The sequence below is a fragment of the Artemia franciscana genome, chromosome 15, assembly GCF_032884065.1.
Source record: "Artemia franciscana chromosome 15, ASM3288406v1, whole genome shotgun sequence".
Classification (NCBI taxonomy): domain Eukaryota; kingdom Metazoa; phylum Arthropoda; class Branchiopoda; order Anostraca; family Artemiidae; genus Artemia; species Artemia franciscana.
Genome location: NC_088877.1, coordinates 24,029,522 through 24,056,943, shown reverse-complemented (window position 1 = coordinate 24,056,943; position 27,422 = coordinate 24,029,522). Strand labels below are relative to the sequence as shown.

The following is a 27,422-nucleotide window of genomic DNA, read 5'->3' as shown; positions in this document are numbered from 1 at the left end:
ATTATTGTAGAATAGACTTATCCATTATAAGAGGAGATCATTACCATAATTAGCCCTCAACAATTAGTTCTGCTTTGTACTTTTATCATTTCAGATACTAGTGATACAAAACGAAAGTTGCTAGGTGGCTTTTTGTAAAATGTGCCAAATGAACAGTCAAAAATGTACCAGGCTGTTGAAAATAGGGATAGCAGGGACTAAAATACGACGAATCCAATAGAGTCGCTGTTTCAATTGCCATTTCTTTAACGCTTTATATGTATCTTTGTTTATACACAGTTGTTCGTACCCTCTTCATACATGCCTAACCTTATTTAACGATTTTTATCAAATAAACTTTTAGAGGTCTTGCCAGTTCAGGATGCTAGAATAGGTTTGAAAATTATGTTAAGAAGAATAAGTCGCTAAGGCTAAGAATAAGTGAAGATTAAAAGGTGACGTTGGGTAAAGAAAAGATTGATCTGGTGGAAAGCTTCACTTACCTTTGTAGTATTATTAGTAATGACGTTAGGAGCAGTGAAGATGTTAAAAGTAGAGTGACCAAGGCTCAGGGTGTTTTTCACAGTTGAGAAAAGTTTTGAAGAACAGGAAGACAATTATGCAACAAGATTAGAATATTGGAAGCTACAGTGATGACACTTTGTCTTAAGGAGTACAGGAAAGGCACGAAAGAACACGGAATCAAATGGGAAGGGAAAACTCAATGGATTTAGATTATGCTGATGATTTAAGCATCCTAGATGAAAGTGTCAGCGAAACGAATGAACTTTTAGAGGTTTTGCGAGTCCAGGGCAATAGAATAGGTTTGAAAATCAATGTTAAGAAGACTAAGTCTCTGAGGCTAGGTATAATCGAAGATGAAAAGCTGACGTTGGGTAACGAAAAGATTGATCAGGTGGACAGCATTATTAGTAAAGACAGGTGGGAGCAGTGAAGTTGTTAAAAGTAGAATAGCCTAGGCTCGGGGTGTTTTTTCACAGTTGAAAAAGTTTGGAAGAATAGGAAGATAACTCTGCAAACCAAGATTAGGATATTGGAAGCTATAGTGATGATAGTGGTCAAATACAGTTCGGAAGCATTGGCGCTCTGAAAAGCGGATGAAGATTTGCTACATGTTTTCCAGAGAATATGCCTAGATTGTTCTGGGTACCCGACTGACTGACCGTATTTCAAACAATAGGCTGCACGAAAAGTGTTGTCCAATCCTGATTTCTAGGGCTATAATGAGAAAGGTTGAGATAGCTACGACACGTTCTGCGGATGAACGGTGACATATTGCCAAAGATTTCCCTGTTCGGCCAACCGCCTAGGGCTAAACGGAAAGCAAGTCGTCCGTGGTTGGGGTGAGAGTGTGTCATAAAGAAAGATTTAAGGGCAATGAAAACTCCCTGGGAGGGTGTAAAGAGAGAGGATTTGAATAGATTAGGATGGAGGAGGAGCGTGCGCAGCTGTGTTGGGCTCAGACGGCTTTGTATTGCGGCCAGTTGTTGGTAATAGTAGTGGTATCAATTTCAAATAAACAATAATTAGAAAAAGGTGGTAAAAACTTAGGAACGGTTCATCTGCTCAAAGCTAAGTTTCCTATTTTTATGGTATATTACTAAATTTTAAGAAAAATTGTTTGAATCTAAGACAGTGGAGTTAAAGAAGATAACTTTCAAAGGGCATCAGTGTGCAGTCTTGCTCTACTCCATGGGTATCCTTAAGGCTCTCATTACGAAACCTGGATATGTTATCAATGTAAAAGGATGACTTAAGGTCTATCATCACAATTTTCTTTCGACAGGAGTAAAAATTTTGCTCAATGCTGAAGCTACCTTTGTTAAAAGACTTCATTTGTGGGGATCGCCTTATGCGTTCGAGGTTCATTTACATAGAGAAGAGAAAATCATTTTTTTAAGTTTTTCAGCCAATTTCCAGTTCTTGGCGAGGAGATCCGCGTGTTTGCTAACGTATTTTCGGCTTAGGATATAAATTTTGGCCTGAATAGAAAATTTTGGCTTTGACCTCAAGAGTCGTTTTTTTAACTTTTGTCCAGTTTACACAGCAATTCGCCATGCTCTATATAACAAGAGCTAAGAGCTCATATGGCACTTGTGACGAGGCCAGAAGAGCTAAGAGCCAAGAGCTCATATGGTATGAGCTCTAACAAAATTCTAAGAATCAATAGATTGATTTAAAAGGAAATTCAGAGGCTTAATGCCGATCGGGATTTGAAATAAGAGCTCAAGTCACGATATCCTTCTAGATATCAAAATTCATTAAGATCCGATCACCCACTCGTAAGTTATAAATACCTCATCTATCTATCTATATAAAAATAAGTTGTCTGTGTGTGTGTGTGTGTCGAGTGACGTCATGTTTGTGTGTCGACTGACGTCATTATAAGGATTGAGCTGCATGCGTCATGAAGTTGTTTGTCGACTGACGTCATGTTTGTCAACTGATGAAATTACATAACGGGACACAAATGACGACCGGGACATAGGGAATATAAATGACCACCGGGAACCTCAAAGAGAAATTACAGACTGGGACACCCGGACACAAATCACGACCGGGACACAGGGAATATAAATGACGACCGGGACACATTAGAATAATGAGGTATAGATCTGAATACGGATTGTTTTTCCCATGGACAATTATATGTTGCATGTTCAAGAGTCAGTAAACCTGACAATCTATTTAGATGCACAGACAATGGGACAGCGAAGAATGTTGTATATTCGCATGTTTTACGTAGTTAAAAACATATATATATATATATATATATATATATATATATATATATATATATATATATATATATATATATATATATATATATATATATATATACATATATATATATCTATCTCTATTCACAGGTGGGACACAGGGACACAACCACAATGGCGCGTAACTAATATGGCGCGTAACTACTTACGCGCGCTGGGGGGGGCTTGGGGGGCGCGAAGCGCCCCACCAACTAGGTGTTGGCGCGTTGGGGTGGCGTGAAGTGCCACCCCAACAGCTAGTTTTTTCTAATTTTTCCTCTCCCTTTAGTCTGGTCGAATCTGGGAAAACGACTTTATCAAGTCAATTTGTGCAGCTCCCTGACACGCCTACCAATTTTCATCGTCCTAGCACGTCCAGAAGCACCAAACTTGGCAAAGCTCTGAACCCCCCCCCCCAGCTCCCTCAAAGAGAGCGAATCCAATACGGTTAGGTCAACCACCTATCTACGACATTTGCTTATTCTATCCACCAAGCCTCATCCTGATTCCTCCACTCTAAGTGTTTTCCAAGATTTCCGATTTCCTCCTCCAACTCCCCCCAATGTCAACAAATCTGGCCGGGATTTGAAATAAGAGCTCTGAGACATGAACTCCTTCTAAATATCAAATGTCATTAAGATCCGGTCACCCGTTCTTAAGTTAAAAATACCTCAATTTTGCTAATTTTCCAAATTAACACCCCCCCCAGCTCCTCCAAAGAGAACGGATCCGTTCCAATTGTGTCAATCACATATCTAGAACTTGTGCTTATTCTTCCCATCAAGTTTCATCCATTCTTCACTCTAAGCGTTTTCCAAGATTTCTGTTTCCCTCCTCGAACCCCCTATGTCCCCAGATCCAATTTGAGTCGAAAATGGAGCATCTGAGACATAAGATCCTTCTATATATCAAGTTTTATGAAGGTCCGATAACCTATTTGTAAGATAAAAATACCCAATTTTTCACGTTTTCCAAGAATTCCGGCTTCCCCCTACAACTCACCCCAATGTCACAGGATCTGGTCGGAATTTAAAATAAGAGCTTTAAAGCACAAAATCCTTCTAAATATCAAATTTCATTGAGATCCGATTACCCGTTCGTAAGTTGAAAATACCTCATTTTTTCTAATTTTTCAGAGTTAACCCTCCTCCCCCCCAACTACCCTAAAGAGAGTGGATCCGTTCCGGTTATGTCAATCATGTATCTAGGACTTGTGCTTATTTTTCCCACCAAGTTTCATCCCGATCCCTCCACTCTAAGTGTTTTCCAAGATTTTAGGTTTCCCCCTCCCAGATCCAGATCCCTCAATGTCACCAGATCCGGTCGGGATTTAAAATAAGAGCTCTGAGATACGATATCCTTCCAAACATCAAATTTCATTAAGATCTGATCAACCCTTCATAAGTTAAAAATACTTCATTTTTTCCGAATTAACCGGCCCCCGCCCCAGATGGTCAAATCGGGAAAACAACTATTTATAATTTAATCTGGTCCGGTCCCTGATACGCCTGCCAAATTTCATCGTCCTAGCTTACCTGGAAGTGCCTAAAGTACCAAAACCGGGACCGACAGACAGACAGACCGACCGACGGAACTTGCGATTGCTATATGTCACTTGGTTAATACCAAGTGCCATAAAAATAGTAGAAAAAAAACGAAAATTTAACAAGTCTCCTATTCCTATTTTTTTGTCCTGAAAAAAGCTTTTCAATTTGAAGATCGAGTTTAAAAGTCAAAATCTACTTCTACACTTTCTCTTGTGAGAGCTGGTTTACTATGTCTGCACTCGATGATTTAGAGAAAAATGAGTTTGAAAATCTTGGTCTTTCCATAGTCTTCCAGATATATTGTTCGACTTTGTTCTTATAGATAAGAAAATTGAAAAAAAACGAGATATAGAGGCGATAACGTTTTGGGGTGTGAAGAGCCAATTGCCCGCATAGATTTTGAAACATACCCACTTTTGGTGTTTTCGTTTTACAAAGAGGAAAAGAAACCCTTCCACACCACCTATATTTTCGTGAAATCGTCACAACTGTTTAATAAGAAACTCTCCGTTCTTGAAAAAATGAAAGAGATCATGGCCGCATTCCATGAGCAAAATTAAAGGTACTACATTTCCGCACTAACTTTTCGAAAAAAAGATAGTTAAGACAAAACGGCGCCCAAATTTCATTTTTTTTTTGCAAAAAACGTCAGAACCAAACCCGCTTGAAATATCAATGGTACAACTTGAGCATTTTGACCCCCTTGCGGTTAGTTCATAGTTGAAAAACTTTTCGTTTGCTATGTATACGACAACGTAAGAATGGTGCTTTCTCACTCCGAGTAGTTTTCTAATCAGATCAAGGGAGATTGTTGCTTTTGAGAACATCTGTATGTCACCATGCACCAACCTACTTTCTGGAAAGATCTGTCCATCTTTCTTTACTTATAAAATCCAAAATTGTGAAGACAGGTTGGAAGACACACTATTCCTAATCATAATTGAGGATGTACGTCCATTCCTGAAATTTTAATCACATAGCTAACGTATTTCAAATAAATACCTTGGAGGCATTGCTTCCAATACTGCCTTCCAAAATCTGGGATTCTGGGCGAACTCCTGTTGTGATGAAAATACAAAAAGACAAATGATATTAAACGCGAGTAATTTATTAGCCATTGATATAAATTACAATGACCCGCACATAAACGTACATGAATTGGTATGACAGATGACGTTTTTGTCAAATGTCACCGTCTTTCCATTCAAATTTGGAGACAGACACAATTTGTACTGTGATATTGGTACAGCAAGGGAAGCAAGGACACAAAAGAACCCGTTTATCTCTTCCAATGTGCTGCAGAACAGGGCACAAGAAATTTCAAACAACGAAATAACTAAAACACACACTTGGCTCTATGACTTAGTCCTGTTTCGATGGAGCAATCCCTCCATATTCACTCCCAAGCACTGTTTCAACAGGGGTGGGGAGTATAACTAGTAATATTACTTGGTTTCTATCTTATCATTTAATAACCCTTTCTACAGGGTACATATTTCAGAATAATAGCGGACATCTTGATGTATCAGAAGTCCTTCCCCTTGCTAAGAAAAATTCTTTTAATTCAGTTAAAATATCGAAAATTTGAGTATCAAGGATAGGAAACCAAGAAAACAATAAAGGCAAGTTAAAACATGCATTTAAAGTCTCAAACAGACATATAATTAAAAGTTATTATAAAATTAGTAATAATACAATACCAGTTATAATAATTGTTAATACAAAGAGTTTCCAAACGACTATTCCAAATGAAGCTTAAGCTGAAATAAACCAGCTCTTGCGTTAGGGATATTAAAACCATCGAAACAAGATAGTCACAAACAACAATTCCTTTTACGACACCTATGAATTTGATCATTCAAGAAAAAAAAAAGACAAAAGAAAGGAAAACCTTACCCGGCAATTTATCAAACCAGAGGATTCAGAAATGAGTAATTACTTTTTATATGCGTTAGAATACAGTAAACAATTCTTTGGTATTAAATCCAGGCTTCTGCCTCGATTCTCAGACTTTATTTTAATGTGAATTTCAAAAAAAGACAAACTAACACAAAAAAAAGAAAGCAAAGAACGGAGAAAGCATTCATTTTCAGAATAATATAGGAGCCATAAGAATGTTTATTGACTGTAAAAAAAAGGCCAGAAAAGATAAATTGGAATGACGTCATGCGAGCGCCGAAGTTCCAATCTACCGACCGTACCAAACGGCGCAAGGCGATAAAAAAACTAGTGGTCTTAAGTCAAGCTATAGCGAAGAGATAGAAAAAAAATTATTTAAACAAGAAGCATTACTCCGGGGAGACACGTACACACAGAGGGAGGAGGAAGAGGAGTAACTTGTGATACAGGCCAGCTAAAATTGGAAATGATTTTTAGATATCCTCCCATGATTTCTTGTAATATTCGTGACGCTCTCGTAGTTATGATTATTTTACTTCCATTAAATACTTTTTTGCTTATTTACGTGCCTTCAGGTAGTAAAATTAGCTTAATTAAGAGCTCTTCTTGAGTATCATACATTTTGAAATAAAGGATTAATCAATAGGAGAAAAGAATGACAGGTAAAAAGTCAACTACAACATTTCTGATGTGGGATGCACGATATTGCCTGATAAAGGTGATCATTACAAGTTCAAAAGTATTTTAAAATACAACTAGGATTAAAAACCCAAAATTTAAAAGTTAATATGAGCATACAAACAGCACTAAATACAATTTCTTATCCAGCACCCAGACAAAAAAAAAAAAAAAAAAAAAAAAAAAAAACGAAGTAAAATTTCTATTAGAAGACCTGCCCAGAGAGAAAATTACGTATTTTATTCTGTGACCTCTATTTTCCTGAAGTTTAAAATGCAACAGGGAATACAAAACCGAACCAAACTACTCCAATATTAGTTGTTTATAAAGTGATATATGTAGAGGGGGGATTTAAACCCCACAAAAACTGTTAAAAATCTCGGTCTTTGGTGCATTTGGGAATATTCTCCAACCAGTCCCCTCCTTCTAATTTTTTTTTAAGTAAGAATTTTTGCTGTCACACGGTTGGCCAGACGAACCACCCTAATGATCCGACAACATCTATTTGAAGTTTTCAATAAGTACTAACTTTTCAATCAATTCTTATCGCTTTAAGCTACTTCCCATAAACAATGACTTTTAATATTTACAGTCAAAATTCGGTTTTTGGAAACTATTAACATAATTTCTGGGGTTCCGTTTTGGCCATTCTTATTAAAAACGTACTTAATATAAGAAAGAAGTTTATAAAAAGAAAACACGGGGACATATTTTCGATAATACTGCTATCATTGCTGGATCAGAAAATTTGAACATTACAAAAAACAGCAACTTAAAGCTTAATAAGACGTTTTACAATTATTAATTGTGATATGCCAAGTCCCCTCCTAGACCTAATTACAAGTCCAACATTTTATACCAAAAAAAAGAAAAAAAAATTAACTGTTGGCAGTTTTGGCTTCAAAACTAAGGTACCTTGCTACCCTTCATAAAACATCACATATGTATACTGAAGATAAAGAATAAATACGACAGAGCATGAAACAAGATGGTAACATCAGTGCATAAATCTTGCAAAAACATTTACATTTACGCAGTGAGGCGTATGTAATTAATGAAAATAATTCTATTTTGATGACAATCTGAAGAATAATTTTCTTATTCTCGCAGAATTTTCATTACTTCTTCTTATGAGTGTATATTGATTGGATTCGATTTAATTTTTGAGAAAATATGTTAAAATAGAACTGCTTAGTATATTTTATATTAGGTAACTATCGCCAACTAAGCAAACGGAGTAAATTAAATTTAATAAGAATAACTGAATTAAGTGTAACTGTGGTCACTGGCAGATCCAAGGAGGTTCCCTGACCCCCTCCCCCAAGATTTTTCTGGCGCCCTCTTATTATGGTTTTTCTTCTTTTTTACTCTTTTTTAGAATAAATTTGTCAATTTGGTCAATTATTGGCACCTTTGTCGCATCGAACCCCCCCCCCCCCCCGAAATTTTGCTCATTGGCGCCCTTGTCACATTGGGTCTCCCCCAAGATTTTGCTCTAAATCCACCCTTGACTGTGGTTTACAAAGTGGTCCTTCTACTAGGCTCTCTTCTTGAGATTTATTCACCCCATTATCATAACATGACCTTACTTATGTATAGGGTGCGACTCAAAACTGAAGCCATTCCCAGCACATTATTCGTAAAAAAACAAGTTTGGAATAACCATGCTGGTAACAACTCTCCGGGTAATTTTGACAGGATTTTACTCAGCTTAGAATAGAAAATTACACCTCTGTAAATGAGTTCTTGACTCAGTTACTTCCAGGGTCAACTAAAGATCAGCAAGAATTAGATTGAGTTTAGGCCCTTACCTAGCATAGGTTGCCATATTGCTAGAAAAAACGACAACAATAACATATAACAGATGTATTCTTGTATAAGCTTAGAGACTGATTAGAAGGAGCAACATAACTTAAAAATTTGGTGAGAATATCATGAAAATAATCAGTCAGAATTGAAACGATATTGAGTAAGATTAATTAAGCTAATTAAGTCCCCGTTAAATTTTTTTTTGAATATTTGCAGCAGACAATCATTTTTAATTTCGCATTCTGCCACCCCCGATTGAGCTCTAGTCTACAATTTTATTCATAGTCAACGTCAAACCAGAACCTGGATTTTATAGAAACAATACTAATAAATTATATCATCTTCATTGTCCAAATTTCTCCCTCGCAAAATCATACAAAGAAAGTTATTTAGTTATTATTTTGTGTCTTAATAATAAATCCCGAACCACCCCTCATTTAGTTTGAGCTAAATCTATAAGTAACTAAATACACTACACAAGATATTTCACTGAAGGAGAAGGATAGGAACCACCAAAAGATTTTAGTATTTTTCCATCCAATAATGTGACTACGATTGATAGTGACGACTGACGACAGTTAAAAACGCAATGAGAGAGTTGGTACCCACATTTACTTGAATCTCTGACGATGGATCCACAACTAGCTAAAGATCTGTAGAAATATTTTTTGTTAGACTGAAAAAAAAAATGAAAAAGTTAAATTAATAAATTAAGTAATCGACCATTGATTTTAGATGAGATACTACAAAACAAACATAAACATTTTTCGCGGAAAGGAGCAGTTTTTTTTTATCATTGAATTTTTTTCTTTAATAGCACTGGGAATCCTCTTAACTTCATAAATTTGAAACATTTCACATTATGCTTTCTAGGAAGTCTATTACCATAAAACTTCTTGGTGGTTACTCTCTAAGGAGAAAGCATGGGTAACCCAGTTACGGTTAGATACAAGTGACCTTGAAATATCGAGGTCTTCGAAGCTCAGACTCAATACAACACAAAAAAATTGCACTAAATTTTTACGGTATACACAATAAGATACAATTTTTGGAAGTTGCAGTGTTAACAACCCAATAATTTCGTTTATGCACAATTATAAACATATTTCAAACGAAAAATTCCTGTCACAGTTTAGAAAATTATAAAAATGAAGACGAACCCTATAAAAAGTTTAAGAGAACAAGCCAGGATATTTTTTGTTCAACAACACTCGTAGACTTTCAGCATTAACAACGAAGTAAATTGCAAAACTATACCAAGATGACTGATTCAAAAAAAGAAAACAACAACGCATTATTCGCCACAAAAAAGTAACAATAATAATGTTGGTTATAGCATGAGTACGAATACAATACTACGTAATTTTGTTTGAATAAGATTATTTTTACAAATTCGAATCGCAGAAACGCTAGTGAAGGCTAGGGGTTGCCTTGTCGGGGATACGGGTTCACAGTTCTTAATCTCTAAAAAATAATAATCTAATAAAAAATACAAAAGAGCCAGACTAATTTTCTTTTTCTATTTTAGCAAGTAATGACATTATACTGAGCATGTTAGCTTCATTACCTCCGACAGAGGTATTAGTTTTCAGCTCCAAGGGATATAGCAGCAATGGGCGTGGACAATATCTTATTTTGGAAGAGGGGTGAGAACCAGAATTTTGTAATGGAGACTGGGGGGGGGGCATAGATTCTTCGTTTGACAGATGTAATACAAACTTGCATTCCCAGAGGAGGAACAAACCCTTTTGGATCACTTTTGCTACTCCCAAAGCTGTCTCTCCCGTATTTGCATGACCCATCATCCTTGATACTGACTTAAATGATATTTTGATTTAGGTAACATAAATCTTACCAGTTATTTAAGCAAAACAAATTATATATATATATATATATATATATATATATATATATATATATATATATATATATATATATATATATATATATATATCATTTTCAGTTGATTCTGACTTATAAATCAATAGGTTTTCTTCAGACCAAGAACAAAAACTAAGGAAAAAGACTTCCTTTTCCTTTCTAATTCCTTCAGTTTAAGTTTCCAAGGGAAAATAGAAACTGAAAAGGACAAAACAATTACGTCATGGTTCCATGCTTACATAAAAAACACAGAAATAATATTATTAATAAACAAGTTGGTATTTCCGTCATAATAATTATAGAAATTTATTATATTTAAAGAGCGGGGGGAATCTAAAAAGAATAGTTTTAAACTTTTAGATGTCTTATTAGATAAAATGATTTTTACGGTTATTTATAAAACTGATAATTCGGCGGTTTGTACTGAAAACTAATACCCTTTTACATTCCAAGCATTTTGCTTCTAAACCAAAATTTTTTACAATTTAAATGGTACAAATTCAAAGACTGGCAGAAGCAGTAGAAATTTCATGATGATAACAGTAACTATCGTTTTTCATCAAATGAAGAGGGAGAGACAAGAATTATATAGTACAAAGGAGGGAATATACAGCTCGTGAGTGTTTCTTTCATTTTAAGATGACACAATTAAAAAATAAATCTAAAATTAAAAACCTAATTAAATTGACTTATCAAAACACACAACAAGTTGCAACACATACAGAATATCACAATTATTGAAAAAAGGAGAGAGGAGACTTGTCGAGATTCGCTCGCCTTCTGATGTCAGGTTGGGTTTAGTATACACAGTTGCACTTTAGATGTTAACACTCAGTTATAAAAGAGGACCAATTTCATCTCCCTATCGTACAAAAAATGGACGTCGGAATTCGTTTTTTTTTTGTTTTTTTCTTCTTTTCTTATGAAAGTTTGTGGGTTTGAGCAGAGACTACCGTCTGGGTATGATCAGACTGTTGTTGATTCCTGACTGATTTGACGAATCCATCTCAAATTCGACGAGCAATGGAAAGTGATCTAAAATAAATCGTAAAATTTATATCTGAAAATTTATCTTGAGATAATGATTATATACGTCCATAACATGTATACAAGGGAGGGGCATACTCAGGAATTATTCTTGGATGTGGGGGGGGGCTAGACCCCCCCCCCAAAAAGTGATATAAGGGCATACTCATTGGCATATTGGCCTTTGGATGTGGGGGGGGGGGCTAGACTGAAAGAAGACTTAGATGTCAAAAACAGATAAGATTGATCTTTCCCTCGTCATAAATAGATAGCTATGATGCGTCACATGGTAACCACTCTCTTGTGGATAAAATCAAAATTACGCACAACTACTGCGCCAATTATTGTAAATTATCAAGCTGAACTAGTTCAGCTTTCAACGAATTTACAGCAAGTACGAAAAAATACATCAGCAAGTTGAAAAGTGGCAATACTTCATCCTGTCCCAGGAATGGCTCAATTAGTAATCACTAGGTTATGCAAGGACACACAGTTAAAAATTGAATTTTAGTGAACCACATGCGCCACAACTACTGCGCACAGTTACCTCTATTCTAAGTGCGTATATAAGGATTGATTTGGGGGGATGGAGGCGGGAGGTAAGAAATGTGTGAATTATATTGAAAGTATCAGAAATTGTCTACTCAAAGTTTTGGGATGAGGCCGGGCCTCCTGGATGCGGTACCACCTGTAAGCATGAGAAGAGTCACTCCTAGTTTCAAAAAGGCAATATTTTGATGTGGGAGAGGCAATATTTTAGTGGGGAAGTTTGGAAATTATGGAAAGCTCGGTTCTGAAGGCCCCAACCCGAGTAATTGCCTATGAATCACAATTTGATTTTTTTTTTTTTTTTTAGGGGTGATTCTAGCTCCTTGATTTCACAGAATATGACTCAACATAAAAATAGCCAAGGCAAAGATTTGTTAGGGGTACTGAATCCTCAGCAATCTAATGACCTTTCTAAGCAGCCACAAAGACTAAACTAACTTTCACGCCACCTTCTCTCTGGGCAAATAACCTAAAAGCTCGATTTTACTTTATAGGTAGTGTTGAATCGGATGAAGCACTGTTGTTGTTGGAATTATAATTAGTGACTAGTTTGTACTAAGAGCTACATATATTTTTTCAGAGGTTCTTGCTGATGGAATTTTTGTAAAGTTGAAAGAGCTGCAAATATTCGTATTTGCGTTCAGTGTTAAACTGAATAGGAACAAGAGTAATTGACGGACAAATAGAATCAGGCTGCTACTCCTTGGAAATTTTTCAAGATGTTGGTACTTCAGTTCTGAGCTTTGGAATCTTTATATTGCGCAAAATATAAATTTTACATATTCCTGTAGCTACCAAGAAATATAATCAAAAATCCATTTATTTTCAACAAATTGTTAGTGATAATTTCAAAAACACCCTGAAAAAACTTATATATAGCTGGTTCTATTTATACATGTTCAATTCATGTCTTGCGCAAGATTGATTTGTAATAGTTTTCATGAAATAAATCATAAAATAAAGCTAAAACCCTCGATTCAGAATGGAGACACTACAGGAAAATAGGTGGTATAACCTTAGCGCTTGGCCAAACGAATTAAAAAAATTGCTTATTAAGAATGAAGAAAACAGCTTCATGCTGACCAGTCTTGTCGCATTAAAATCATGAATTACATTCAACATAAAGATAACTTCAAAATGGCTAAAAAAATTATAGATACGGGATCTGGAGAAATATATATATATATATATATATATATATATATATATATATATATATAATATATATATATATATATATATATATATATATATATATATATATATATATATATATATATATATATATATATATATATATATATATATATATACCGTGAATGTCCGAAACACATTTTCTCCTTGGATTTAGTCAGCGTTGCCAGTCAATTTCTTCCGTTTAATGCAAGGTTTGCTCATGACAGGTTAGGTTTTGATTAGGTTCGGTTAGGATGGGTTAGCTTAGGTTATGTTTTTAACCCATTTTTTATATTTATAACCAAATTTAACTTACCTAAACTAATTTAATCTGACCTAGCTTTAACTTTTACCTTCATAGCTTGCATAAGACTGAAAAATCTGACTCATAAATCTAATCCAAACCAAGCAAAGTAAAAGAAATTTCGGACATTTCACCGATGAATGTCGACCTTAACCAGATTTTGGACATTCACGGTAACAAAATCAAATAAAATCGAATTTGAATTAAAATCAAATAGTTGTAGGAATCAAGTCATGGCTAATTGTAGAAAAAGCCAAGACGGATAGTCCAATTCAGTGAGAGGCAATTCTGGCATTAAACCACCTTATTAGGATTGTATAAAAATTATGTTAGTTCATATTTTAATAGATATGTCTATATATATATATATATATATATATATATATATATATATATATATATATATATATATATATATATATACTAGCTGTTGGGGTGGCGCTTCGCGCCATCCCAACACCTAGTTGGTGGGGCGCTTCGCGCCCCCCCCAAGCCCCCCCGCGCGCGTAAGTCGTTACGCGCCATATTAGTTACGCGCCATTGTAGTTGTGTCCCTGTGTCCCACCTGTGAATATAGATAGATTTATATATGTGTTTCAAACTACGTAAAAATTGCGAATATACAACATTTTTGGCTTTCCCACTACTGGGAGCTTTCCGTTTCCAATTGCCAGCAATTGATCTGAAAATGTTTGACCAGAGTCATCGTTTTGCAATCGGACACGCATATTTGTAGTTAATTTTAATATTTTTACGTGTGCCCATAAATTAGAATTTTTCAGGCAAGCATTCATTTCGTCTGCAGGAGTTAAACTACGTAAAAATTGCGAATATACAACATTCTTGGCTTTCCCATTGTCTGTGCATATAAAAAGCCGTATGTACTAATAATGACGTCATATGCAAACGCTCTTTTTACAAACAAACAAACATGCATACACACAACTCGTTTTTATATAGATAGATAGATAGATAGATACAATACAAATTAACTGCGCAAAACTTGCGAATATACAACATTCTTCGCTGTCCAATTGTCGCTGCATATAAATAGATTGTCAGGTTTACCGACCCTCGAACATGCAACGTACAATTGTCCATGGGAAAAACAATCAGTATTAAGATCTATACTACATTTTTCTAATGATTGACCTTGAGCTTTGTTAATGGTGATTGCAAATGCTAATCGAATTGGGAATTGCAATCTTTTAAATTGAAAAGGCAGATCCATTGGAATCATGGGAATGCGAGGGATAAGAACAGCCTCACCCTCAAAAGGCCCTGTCAAGATTGTGGCCTCTATTAGGTTTTCCATTGTTTTTTTTACGGCAAGTCGCGTGCCATTGCAAAGCTTTGGTGGGTTGATATTTCTTAAAAGTATTATTGGTACGCCTATTTTTAGTTGTAGCACGTGTGGTGGAAACCCTGAAAGATCTATGGAATTTAAAAATTCAGATGGATAATTAACCGCTTCATTTGGTTCCAAAACTGTGTCGACTGACTTGTAAAGGACTGCCTGGTCTCGAATCTTGGTCAAAACAATATTGTTGATTTCGTCAACGTCTATATTTTTGGGTGCCAGAATCGCTCTTTCCCATTTATTATTTTTATAATTTTTTAGAATATTCGGAAATACTTTTTCAATCAATTCATTTTTGGACGTCACTAAATTACAGAAATCAACAGGTAGTTGTATACGTCCTGAAATTGAGTCTTTCGTATCATAAATGTCTTTTTGTTCCGACGTTAACTTGGAAATGTTATTTTGTACATACGACAATAGATCACTCGTACTGTAACTTTGTTTACGATCCAATTCTACACATGTCGAAACAGCAGCGATACGGTTAGGTGAAGGCATTCCCAAATCCTGAAGAGGTTTGTTTGCCATACGTACGCACAAATCTTCTATAATAACTAAAGTGTAGTTATAAATTTCTGATGTAAAATCAAAAGTCATATCTGACGTCTCTAACTGTTTTCCATGGAGTATATCTTCGGACATTTTTGACTTATATTTTTCCCATAACTCTGTAGGAGCTGATGGAGAGCAAGTTGTTAAAATGATGCCAAACAATGCACGAATTTGACTTGGGGTTGACGTTTCGCACGCGTCATTGATGCAGTTATCCCAGTGTTGGTCATTCTCCAATAAATTCAGAGCTTGGCATGCACTACGGTAAGTGTCATGTATAGTACCGTTTACAGTTCTGAAATACTCAAAGGATGTCTGACCGGGTACATGCACCAAAAGCAGGCGTAGAAAGAAGCATTCATGTTGATTGGGGTGAACGGTGTAGAGTCTTCCTATCGTGGTATCTTTGAAGATGGTAGGTTGGCCGTCGACTGACTTACCCTGTTTTCGACGTTCAAATACTTTATTTTTAGTATTCCACGTGTAATACGAAGGAACTTCAGTATACAGCATTTTTTTGCAAAAGAATCATTTTTGCAAAGCGAAAAAAAAGCTGTTAATTTTGTATCCGGTGGATTCAGGGCTCTTTGTTGCACGTTGGTTTCCGAGAAATAAACACGTTGACCATTCTGTAAATGTACCGCTAAGTGAACAACAGCTGGACTACGTTCATGTATCGGAAATGAAAGAATTCGCCAAACAGCTTCATTACTGCTTATGTATCTTCCAGCCTGATATTGTACGATTTCGTCGAAATCTTTGATTTCGGGCTGCAAGCCAAAAACTGCCATGTCACTGCCTTTGTTGACGTATTTACATATGTATTTGATTGCCTTTACGGAGTTACAATATTCAACGTTTATGTGTGCATTAAATGTTTTTGATAATAATGGGGAATATGGAACAACCCACTGGTTATCTACTTCGATGGTGGTACCGTTGCCATTGTAGGTTCTTCAGTCATTTTACAATTAGAAATTTCTCTTTCAACGGTCTTCTTACAATTAAAAATTTGTCTTTGAACGATATTCTTAAATACCTGTGTCCTGGTCGTCATTTATATTCCCTGTGTCCCGGTCGTCATTTGTGTCCCGGTATCCCAGTCTGTAATTTCTCTTTGAGTGTCCCGGTCGTTATTTATATTCCCTCTGTCCCGGTCGTCATTTGTGTCCCGGTCTGTAATTTCTCTTTGAGTGTTTTTTCTTTTTAGTATTTTTTAGTTTTTTACATTTTTTCTTTTTTCAGTTTTCTTTTTCTTCTTTATTTTTCAGCTTCACTATGAAATACATATCGCCGAACCTTTGTTTTTTTTTAACTAAAATCTGGTAGGCATTGATGACCTTATCCAAGTCAAAATCCCAAACCCAATCATCATCGCTATCATTTTCAGTCTTGATATGTTTTGACTCTCGCTGTCCAGGTGGATCTTCATCTAACTGCGCGGTTTTGCGTTCTTTAGCCTCAAGCCTGTTTCCTTGCTGTTCTTTTGATTCCTCGGCACGCTTTCTTTTCTGACTTTCTCTATCAGCAGCAAGTTTTTTGGCATAGACTCTTTGAGTATCTTCATCGGCTTTTGCCATTGTAAGTTCATAAGTCATTTTAAACTTAAACATTAATAGATTTCTACGTGAACATATATGTCTTAAATATCTTTAATGACGTCACCGTCATAGCAAAAATGACGACAACTAACTTCATGACGTCAGTCGACACAGAAACATGACGTCACCTGACAGACAGACACACAGACAGACAACTTATTTTTATATATATAGATATATATATATATATATATATATATATATTTATATATATGGACATTCTAGTGATTATCGACATTAACCAGATTTTGGACATTAAGGGTAACATACATATATTATATATCATCCATTGCTATTTCTACAATTAGCCATGGCTTAATGCCCAGAAATACTTGATTTTAAATCAAAATCAACAATTTAACTCAATATATATATCTATATATATAAAAATAAGTTGTCTGTCTGTGTGTCTGTCTGTGGATCAGGTGACGTCATGTTTCTGTGTTGACTGACGTCATGAAATTAGTTGTCGTCATTTTTGCTTTGACGGTGACGTCATTCAAGATATTTAAGACATTTTTTCACGGAAAAATGTTCAATTGTAAAATGACTGAAGAACCTACAATGGCAACAGCCGAGGAAGCTGCTCAAAGAGTTTATACCAAAAAACTTGCTGCTGATAGAGAAAGTAAGAAAAGAAAGCGTTCCGAGGAATCACAAGAACAGCAAGAAAACAGGCTTGCAGCTGATAGAGAAAGTAAGAAAAGAAAGCGTGCCGGGGAATCACAAGAACAGCAAGAAAACAGGCTTGCGGCTAAAGAACGCAAAACCGCGCAGTTAGATGAAAATCCACCTGGACAGCGAGAGTCAGAACATATCAAAACTGAAAATGATAGCGATGATGATTGGCTTGGGGATTTTGACTTGGATAAGGTCATCAATGTCTACCAGATTTAAGTTAAAAAAACAAAGGTTCGTCGATATGTACTTCATAGTGACGCTGAAAAATAAAGAAGAAAAAGAAAACTGAAAAAGGAAAAAAGGTAAAAAATTAAAAAAAAAACTAAAAAGAAAAAACACTCAAAGAGAAATTACAGACCGGGACACAAATGACGACCGAGACAGAGGGAATATAAGTGACGACCGGGAACCTCAAAGAGAAATTACAGACTGGGACACCCGGACACAAATCACGACCGGGACACAGGGAATATAAATGACGACCGGGACACAGGGACACAACTACAACGGGGACGCCGGGGGCACAGGCGGGATATATAAATGACGACCGGGACACAGGGATTGTTCGAATAGAAATTACAGACCGGGACACCGGGACACAAATGACGACCGGGACACCGGGAATATAAATGACGACCGGGACACTCAAAGAGAAATTACAAACTGGGACACCGGGACACAAATGACGACCGGGACACAGGGAATGTAAATGACGACCGGGACACAGGGACACATCATTAGAATAATGAGGTATAGATCTGAATACGGATTGTTTTTCCCATGGACAATTATATGTTGCATGTTCAAGAGTCAGTAAACCTGACAATCTATTTATATGCACAGACAATGGGACAGCGAAGAATGTTGTATATTAGCATGTTTTACGTAGTTAAAAACATATATTTATATCTATCTCTATTCACAGGTGGGACACAGGGACACAACTACAATGGCGCGTAACTAATATGGCGCGTAACGACTTACGCGGGCGGGGGGGGCTTGGGGGGCGCGAAGCGCCCCACCAACTAGGTGTTGGGGTGGCGCGAAGCGCCACCCCAACAGCTAGTATATATATATATATATATATATATATATATATTATATATTATATATATATATATATTATGATATATATTTTATATACAGAACACTAAAAGAATATAAAATGCTTTAGCTCTTCTTAAAATGTGTTAACTCGTTCCTACTCACGAAATTCGTACGAACATTATGCTTCGACTAAAGTGCTTTTTAATCACAGTTTTATTTATTCTTTTCTGATCAACACTTTTTTATTATGACGTTTTAATGGAAAAAAGGGAAGGGAAAAAAAGATAAAAGACGAACAGACCTGAGGGTATATGAGGATGAGGACAGCCAAGAATTTTATTTTCACGAAACCATTCCGTGTCGATTCCTCCAAGTAAGCCAAGTGGATGCATGCTGGCTCTCGAATAAAAAATGTAGTCAATCATTCCCTTGAAGTCGTAACTGTAAATTCAAAATAAAAACGAAAATGATAATTTTGAAAAAAAAAAGAACGAACAAACTTATTCTTAATTATCCTACCATCATCCACAAAGGTTTTCAGTCCACTTGAGGAGAGAAGTCTATTTAGGAAAAAACCAAACCAACAAAAATCAAGAATATATACAATTGTGGGTCTTTAGAATTATTTTCAGTTGTATTTATTTCTCCCCTTTCCAATGTTAAGTTTTTAATTCAGTTTGTGGTTACTTTCTTTACATATAACCTTCACAATAATTTTTGAGTGCAATACCGTCGATTTTCTTTTTGATTTCTCATGTACATTTTTTGTAGTTAACTAAAAATCACAAGCTGCACAAGGAGCTCAATCAAAAAGAGATATAGCCTAAGAGGACTGAACACATCTATAATTAGTTACAATTGAAATTTTCATACTGAAACACATCTACGCAAAATTCCACTTTTTAAATAAATAAGCTGAAATCAATTTATAATGGACTACTCGACACAAAAATCATGTTTTTCATATAAACGATACTTTTGATTCATTTTCTCGAAAAAAGCGCAATGAACATTTTTATACATAACGAACTAGCCTACAGCTTCAATGTGCAATTCACGGGCATTTCATGACCTTCAGTGAAATGTTGAGCGTTAAAAGCAAAGTCATAACTGTGTAATGACTCAAATGACAAATTCATTACATAAAAAAATGAAGCCAAAAATCCTTGAATTTTTAATAGAATCAAATGTTATCACAACTATCTTCGTACGTTCTAACATCGTCATATGCAGTAGATTGAGACTTTAAATGACGCATATCGACTGCTTCTTCTCCAGGTGCTCCAACTGGATCTAAGCATTATTGATAATCTAAGCGGATAAAAAAATCTAATGATGAACTTTCCACTAATTTGTTAAAAAATAATACCAGTGTAATTCTTGAACTACTTCTTCATTTAACTGATACATGTACCTGTTCAGGTACATTTCCTAATAGAATGAAAAGGATGAGTGTGGTGCCATTACATAAAAATAAGAAGAAATAAACCTAATGTAAACAAGAATCGGCCATTTGTGATTGTATCTCCATTGTCCAAAGAATTGGAAACCATTCTTAAAGTAAAAATTTCTACTTTTTTAGATAAAATCAAATTTCTTCACCAAACGAGGATGGGGACTAGGAATAATAAAATCACATCTTTGTAGTCGTCAGATCGTGGTGGATCTTGTGGTCAGTTGTAAGGTTTATATAACCTAGATGATATTGGTGTCCCACAAGGTTCTATGTTAGGCCCGTTTTTATTCCTAACGTATATTGATGATGTTCCATGATGCTTGCAGGAGAACAAGTCATCCGATTCTATTTGCACATGATATTGATGTGGCAGTTAAAGCAAAGGACTCATTTACGCTGATTCAAAATTTGATTGTAGATGGTTTGTTCCCACTTGTTTAGCACCAAATTTTTATGAAAACAGAGTTTATGGTTTTCGGTCTACGAGGCCGTAGTGGAAGAGATGGCAACGATTTGGAGTGGAGTCGTAGTTTCTCTGATTCAGTGTAAGAAATTATTTAGGGGGCTAGAACCAAATATACGCTGTACTAAGTAAGGGGAGGGGTTAATATTCTAAGAGACGCAGAGTCATCTTTATTAAGATTTTTTTTTTTATTCAGACACTGACAGAATTTTAAAACCTAGTATACCAATTATGGTAAATTTATTTGATCACAACGGCACGAAGAACTACAAGAGAGAGAGCAGTATTAATTATTTGGCTTACGATACGCAGAAAGAAGAAATAGTAAAAATGCGAGGGGTGAAAAGATAACCTAGACAATGGGACGATGTTTGGTAATATAACACAACAAGGTTATTTCAATAACTCTATAATCAGTTGCGAGTACACCAGCAATGGCAAGTATAACCTCATTTGGAGCTGTTCTAAAGATTCGAAATTAAAATCGAGGAGGCCATTTGAGCTGAAAATAGAGCTTTCCTTACACACATTTTTCTAACTGCTGTAATCTATAGTGCAGTTGCAGCATACAAAATAGTAGTTTCAGTAATGCTTTATAAAGAATAGTTTGAGACCCCAAGTCGATCTGGCAACACTAAGGAGGCGGCTAGATTATTGATTTGCCAAATCCATTCTAATAAGTAATATGAGTCACAATAAACCACCCAAGAGAATACTTTTTCTCCTGCTTCTTGCACTGAATTAGTATATGGGTCGTTACCTTTCTTTATGCGAGATGGTTGTGATACCCCAATATTAGACTTGTATGTTCCGTATCGTATGCCAGGTATCAGAACCACGTTAGGTTTATAGAAAGTTTTTCTAGTCGCCCAATTTCGCTTTTGATATTTTTGGAATAGTTTGACATTACCTATCACTAACCGGAGTCCTTCTTCTTAATCGCTGTAGATGGTGGCATTCTCTTCTCAGAACAATTAGCTCTTCAGTCCACAACCGAAAATATCTCTTGACATTGACAGTGTATAGAGGGGAGTATTTGGACGTAACTTTATGTATTGAAGCTATGAGAGACTTTGTGGATTGGTTCATTTCAAGCTGAGATGACAAGAACATACAACAAGTATCGCCAATAACATCCAACAAAATAACACTAAAGGCAACTCAAATAGGTTTTGTCGTAATTCAACTTAGAACTGATGTTTGGGTCATGTTCACTAGCATTCAAAGACGACTTGTTTATCTTTTGTCATTAAAAGAAACTGCAGGCCAATTTTCCGCATAACTGGTAGGTTAAATCAGGATGAGAGTGAATTCTGTCACAAGTGAACAAGTTTAAGCTATTTGAAACTATTAAAGAACTACTCAAGATGAAGTCTTCCAATTCCTTATCTTTTACATCAGTAGGAATATTGGATAGTTAAATGGGGATTTTTGGTCCGTGCCCCGTGAGTATGGGGAGCTTAGAGCAAAAACAAATTCGCACAAAATATCTGAGTTTCAGATGCCAGGTAAGGCGGAAAACGCTTAGTCATATTACAAGTTCAAGTAAGTGGGGCTTTTTGCATTCAAGTCACCACCGATGTGCCAGGATCACAGTTTCAGACGAAGTAGTTGAGGAATTCTAAAAAGTTTAACACAAACTATGTTTAATATTGACGGTTAAAACAATAACAGCAGAAAAACACCTAACAAACAGTCTATTTATGCACATACATTTCGAAGCAGTCTACCTTAACAAGACTAAAAAGTTCCACTATTTTTCGCAATTGATACGAATGCTGCCTCCATTTTGAAGTCAAAACTTATATTGGACAATCATATAATGAAAAGAGAAATCACCAATGCAACAGCACAAACAAACATAAAAGAAGGAAGAAAAAAGGAGAAAAGGAAGACTGTTTTCCTACAATAGTGATTAATGTATATAAGTACTTGACTAAGGCCTTAACCCTACTCATCCATACAATCACATAAGTCAAACAGCATAGCCATACACAATCAACCATAAATAATAATCCATGGACAGAAATCTACATATTTTGGTCGCATATAAAACCACTTTAAACACAGCAGTGAGAAAACATGGAAAACTTTTTCAATATTTTTTAAAACTTAGAAATGCTGCAGAGATATAAACATTTTTTTGGGATATTTTAGACTTGAAACGTATATTACATTAAGACACTTTAAAATACGAAACCTGAATAATTATTTCTACGAGAAGTCTCCTTTAATTCGGCCTCCTCTTTGGGTCCTTAGGTATTCTAGAGCGCAATGACTACCTCCCGTTAATTCCGATAGTTCAGGGTTCTAAATACGATATTCCGTTTTCAGATCCAGTAGATACTTTTTAATCTCCGATATTAAAAACATGGTACTGAATCGTTTGGAATACAAATTTTCTGAATGTTGACTCTTCCATAATCACTCTAGGAGTTATTATGGGCAAACAACAGAAATCTTTCCACTCAGAAAAACCTGTCTTTATACTAGAGAAAGTTAAATATAAATAGCTTTTAAGACTATACCGTCTGGCTATATTAAATATAGAAAGCAGTAATTGAAAAAAAAGAACTAATATTTTATTTAGACAGTGAAAACAAAATTTATTTCCAACGCGTTTGATTTACTGAGGAATATGTTCGAGGTTGGCTACTTTTACGATTTGAAACCCTATCATGACTTACTTAGTCTATGTATCTTTAAATTATATTGCTTTTCCTTCAAAAAGGGTTCCCACAACACTCAAGTTTTAACATTCTCTTGTACAAAATAACTGGTGCCTTTCTTTTAATTTTGTTTCTGTATTTAGTATACCTGGTAGGGGAAACCACTTGACTGCGGGCCTTAAAGTGAATTCCCATTCAAAATCACGTGGCCCAGATAATTTAGAAGGTCCACCATTTCCGCTATATAACTTACGTGTAATTCGTAAAAGGCATGATGTCAGTTGTATAGGCAGACGCCAACTTAAATGCATGCGTGTATTCAGAGTTCTTATGAGAATGTGACACTTTCTGCAGGCAAGATTTGTACCCAAAGTCCTTGAAGTCTGGATGGTTCATTAATATCCGATTTTCTGTTAGGAAGTCGTAAACCCCTGCAACAAAGAACAAAAGTTGCATGATTTAAAAAAACAGAAAAGGGTGGTTTGAATAATACTAAATCTGACTGGATAGGTAATTGGAGCAAGTCAGATTTAGTAGTCAATTATCATATTAATACCTGAGCAATTTGAAAAGTACACACATGGACTACAAATAGTTTTGCATCATACCATGTTCAAGGCTGCCACATCAAGTGATTCGTCAATAGTGTTAATCTTTTCTTCCTCTTTCCACAGCGATGTGATAACTCTGGATTTTTAGTGGTGGGGGTACAATATCTAAAAAAAGCCAAATTCGAAATCATACCGCAAAGAAAACTTAGACGAAGTTGTTTAAACTATTAAGTTAGAGGTTAAATCCTTATTTGAGAAACCAAAATCGTTGGATATACGACGCAGATTTGCTGAAATTTATGGCAGGCAAAAACAAAAGGGAAATCTGAAAACTTAAGACCATTATAGAAAAACAAGTGGACGTTTTTGGGTAGGCACGTAAACGATGTAGCTTGCCGTTGCCTCCAGAAAATTTGAGCCTGCGTTTCCAGATGAGACGAACGGTTTACTACTGGGCAATGGGACTGCAAGCGGTTAAAAGACATCATTCTAGGCCCTCTGCGATGGAAATGTACAATTTTTATACTATTTTCTTCCACAGTTTTCTATTTTGCCCCCAAGGGGGCAACCATGAAGGATGGTGAACATTCAACAGAATCTCATCATCCACAGGTCATTCTTCAATATAGGCCTAATGCCTGTATTGATTATACATAAATTAAGCATTCTTTAATGCTTAATTAATGTACCGAGAAGATTTTGACCCACAATTTCCTACTCATTCACTCTTTTTATTCCTTCAATTGTTATGTCTTTGTTTTTGATTCTTTCCCTTTCTTGATATTCTATTAGATTCTATGTATTTCTATTCTATAGGGTACCGTGTTGCCTTAGCTAACATATAATATCAAAAATTAATTACAGCTTCATTATTTCCACTTGTTTCAAGGCAAATTCTTTGAACAAATATTTTTACAGGGATGTTCTCATGAACAGCAGTAAAGAGACAATGCCCCCAGGAACAAGAAGCCATTGGCTATTGCATATAAATAGAAACATGAGATATATTACCATTCAAATCTCGATGAAGAAACCTATTGGCACCACTTGCCCCCTCTCCCACCTTGAGAAATTTCTTGGGGGCACTGATGACCTTCCCTCTATTTGTGTCGGTAATCATGTGAATATAATGTTTCTTGTTGGACAGAGAAAGATTCTCTGCAATAAAAGTGGTGCTATTACCTCCAGCACCAATATTACAAAGGTATTCCAAAATAGACTCTTTGAGAGTTAGGAAATATGGGCATAGAACCACTCTTTTAAGGCTTTAACCCAACTCCCCCCACGGGCAAAGAGATCGACCAGCCCTTTTTCGTAATAGCTAACGCACAATTATACACCTCTGTATATAATTTTAACAAGCCTCAAATGGATAAACTGAGTTTTATGAAGGTTTAAAATAAATGTCTATATTAACTCATTACTTAGTATGGACCGAATACATCTTAAGGAACGAATTCACCACAACACAGCATTACTGCCTTTGAAACTGGAAATCTCAAAATATGGCTTTTCTATTGAATATCTCAAAACTTTCGCTTCATTGCTTTTTGGTACCATTTGATTGAAAATTGTCGTTTTGTGGCATAAAATGGCAGAAAAAATCTCATTACTCTGACACAATCTTTTTGCTGCTTAACAGTAGAAGTAGCGATTTCCTTTCAAAGGAGCTCTTAAACATCTTTCAATGATGTTTCAGCAACACACTAAAGACCAAAAATAAAAGAAGGGTGAGGAGAACAAAATAAGGAGAAAAATCTTTGCTTTCCACGCAAAACAATGGTTTTCTTTATTATTCAAGTTGGGGGTCTGTAATTCTTCTAAAGATAGTTTTTGGCTATGGACATTCTAGTGGCGCAGTTTTCATCTCGATTTAAAACCATTTTCATGGAGTTTCAGACTATTTTCCGAAATTCCTATAAATTTGTTTTCACAATAAACTTGTAAAACAATTATATTACCATTCCGAATAAACTGTATAAACTTCAAGTGGCGATTCTTCCTCACTTTTTTTCTTTATTCAAAACACATATTTAAATTTTCTCTTACTATGACCTAGAGTTCGTTCTATTATACTAGGTGTTAGCAAGTGCGGCCACCATGATTGCGCCCGACTCGCTCCTTATTTAGGGTCTGCTACCACAAACTGTTAGATTTGCTTGTAAAGTTCACCATCGTAATTGTTGGGAATATGATTTTATAACCCCACAAGTATCACAGTGCAATGGTTAAGATAATCTCTCGCTATGAGGAAGGACGGAGTCGAACCCACAATGTGGCAACAGATTTCAAAGTGAAGCAAATGAAATAAATCAAAACGGGACTTGATCCGTTGTGATAAATCTTTTGCTCATTTCGGGCTTCAGAAATTCCGATATATGCGATTATCACAGCACCATCGCTTCGCAATATGCAATCGCTTCAGGTGACGTACATTCTTATTTAATTTGAAGGAAATAATTTAGCAATTGTTATCCAGAATGACTTACTTATCGACCCAAGACATTATGAATGTTCAATCACATAAACATCATACAAATTTTCATCATATTACCTCAATCTTTATTTTGATAAAAATAAATCATAAACTAAAAATCTTAAACTTGCATAGGTTCAATTTGTTCCGAGGTCCTGCAATGGGGCAATGATTTCTAGCACAGATCGTTTTAAACTCAAATCCTCTGTTTCTAGGGAAAGTCTCATCACCACTGTGCTACAGTAACTCCAACTAGGGACGTCGCTGAGATTAGTAAGAAACAAGGTTTGAAGCTTTTTTCATTCTTCAGAAATTGCGATACATGGGATTGTCAAAGCATCATCTATTCAAAATATGACCTATCGCTGATTAAAGATTGTTGAATGTCCATTAAATTCTATGGTTACCTGTTAAGGACAACCTAATAGAGAAAGAATCCTAGCCAATTTGGCTGATACAGTTTTCATTTCAATCCGATTCAATTCATTCATTTATATTCGACCCATGTTTCTTTTAGTGATTTCAGGCTGTTATTCGAAATTCCCATAGGTTTGTTATTACAATAAACTTTCAGTACTAAGGTTAATTTAAAGAGATCAGAAGCACTAAAACGATGAAGGATAATCCTAATCAATCTAAAGACACTTGACAAATGCAAAAAGGATATTTTTAGTAAGTAAATTCATCCGATACAAACAACAGAAATGAGCAACAAATAGTCGTTACTCCGATAACTATTGAGTTTCCATTCCTAAATCAGCTATAAATGGTGATTGTCCTTCACTTGAAAGATTTACTTTAGACGTATCTTTAAATTTCTTCGTTACTATTGTCTAGGGTTTATTCTTTACTAAAACTAGCTGCTGATTGGTAAAAGCCTGAAGAAGGATGCAAACCAACAAAATAAGCAAACTTTATCTATAACATAGGACCTT

The 27,422-nt window shown here is 35.5% G+C and overlaps 1 protein-coding gene across 1 annotated transcript in view; it reads right to left on the bottom strand.

The window, feature by feature from the left end:
- Positions 1–11,365: 11,365 nt before the first annotated feature.
- Positions 11,366–27,422, bottom strand: part of LOC136036217 (CCR4-NOT transcription complex subunit 6-like) — a 114,296-nt gene continuing 98,239 nt past the window's right edge. Inside the window, exons 10-12 of the mRNA XM_065718310.1 lie at positions 23,714–23,891; positions 19,174–19,313; positions 11,366–11,608 (exon numbers count right to left, since the gene is read on the bottom strand). Coding sequence (XP_065574382.1) covers positions 11,523–11,608; positions 19,174–19,313; positions 23,714–23,891 — 404 coding nt within the window. The 3' untranslated portion in view covers positions 11,366–11,522. The remainder of the gene's footprint in view (positions 11,609–19,173; positions 19,314–23,713; positions 23,892–27,422) is intronic.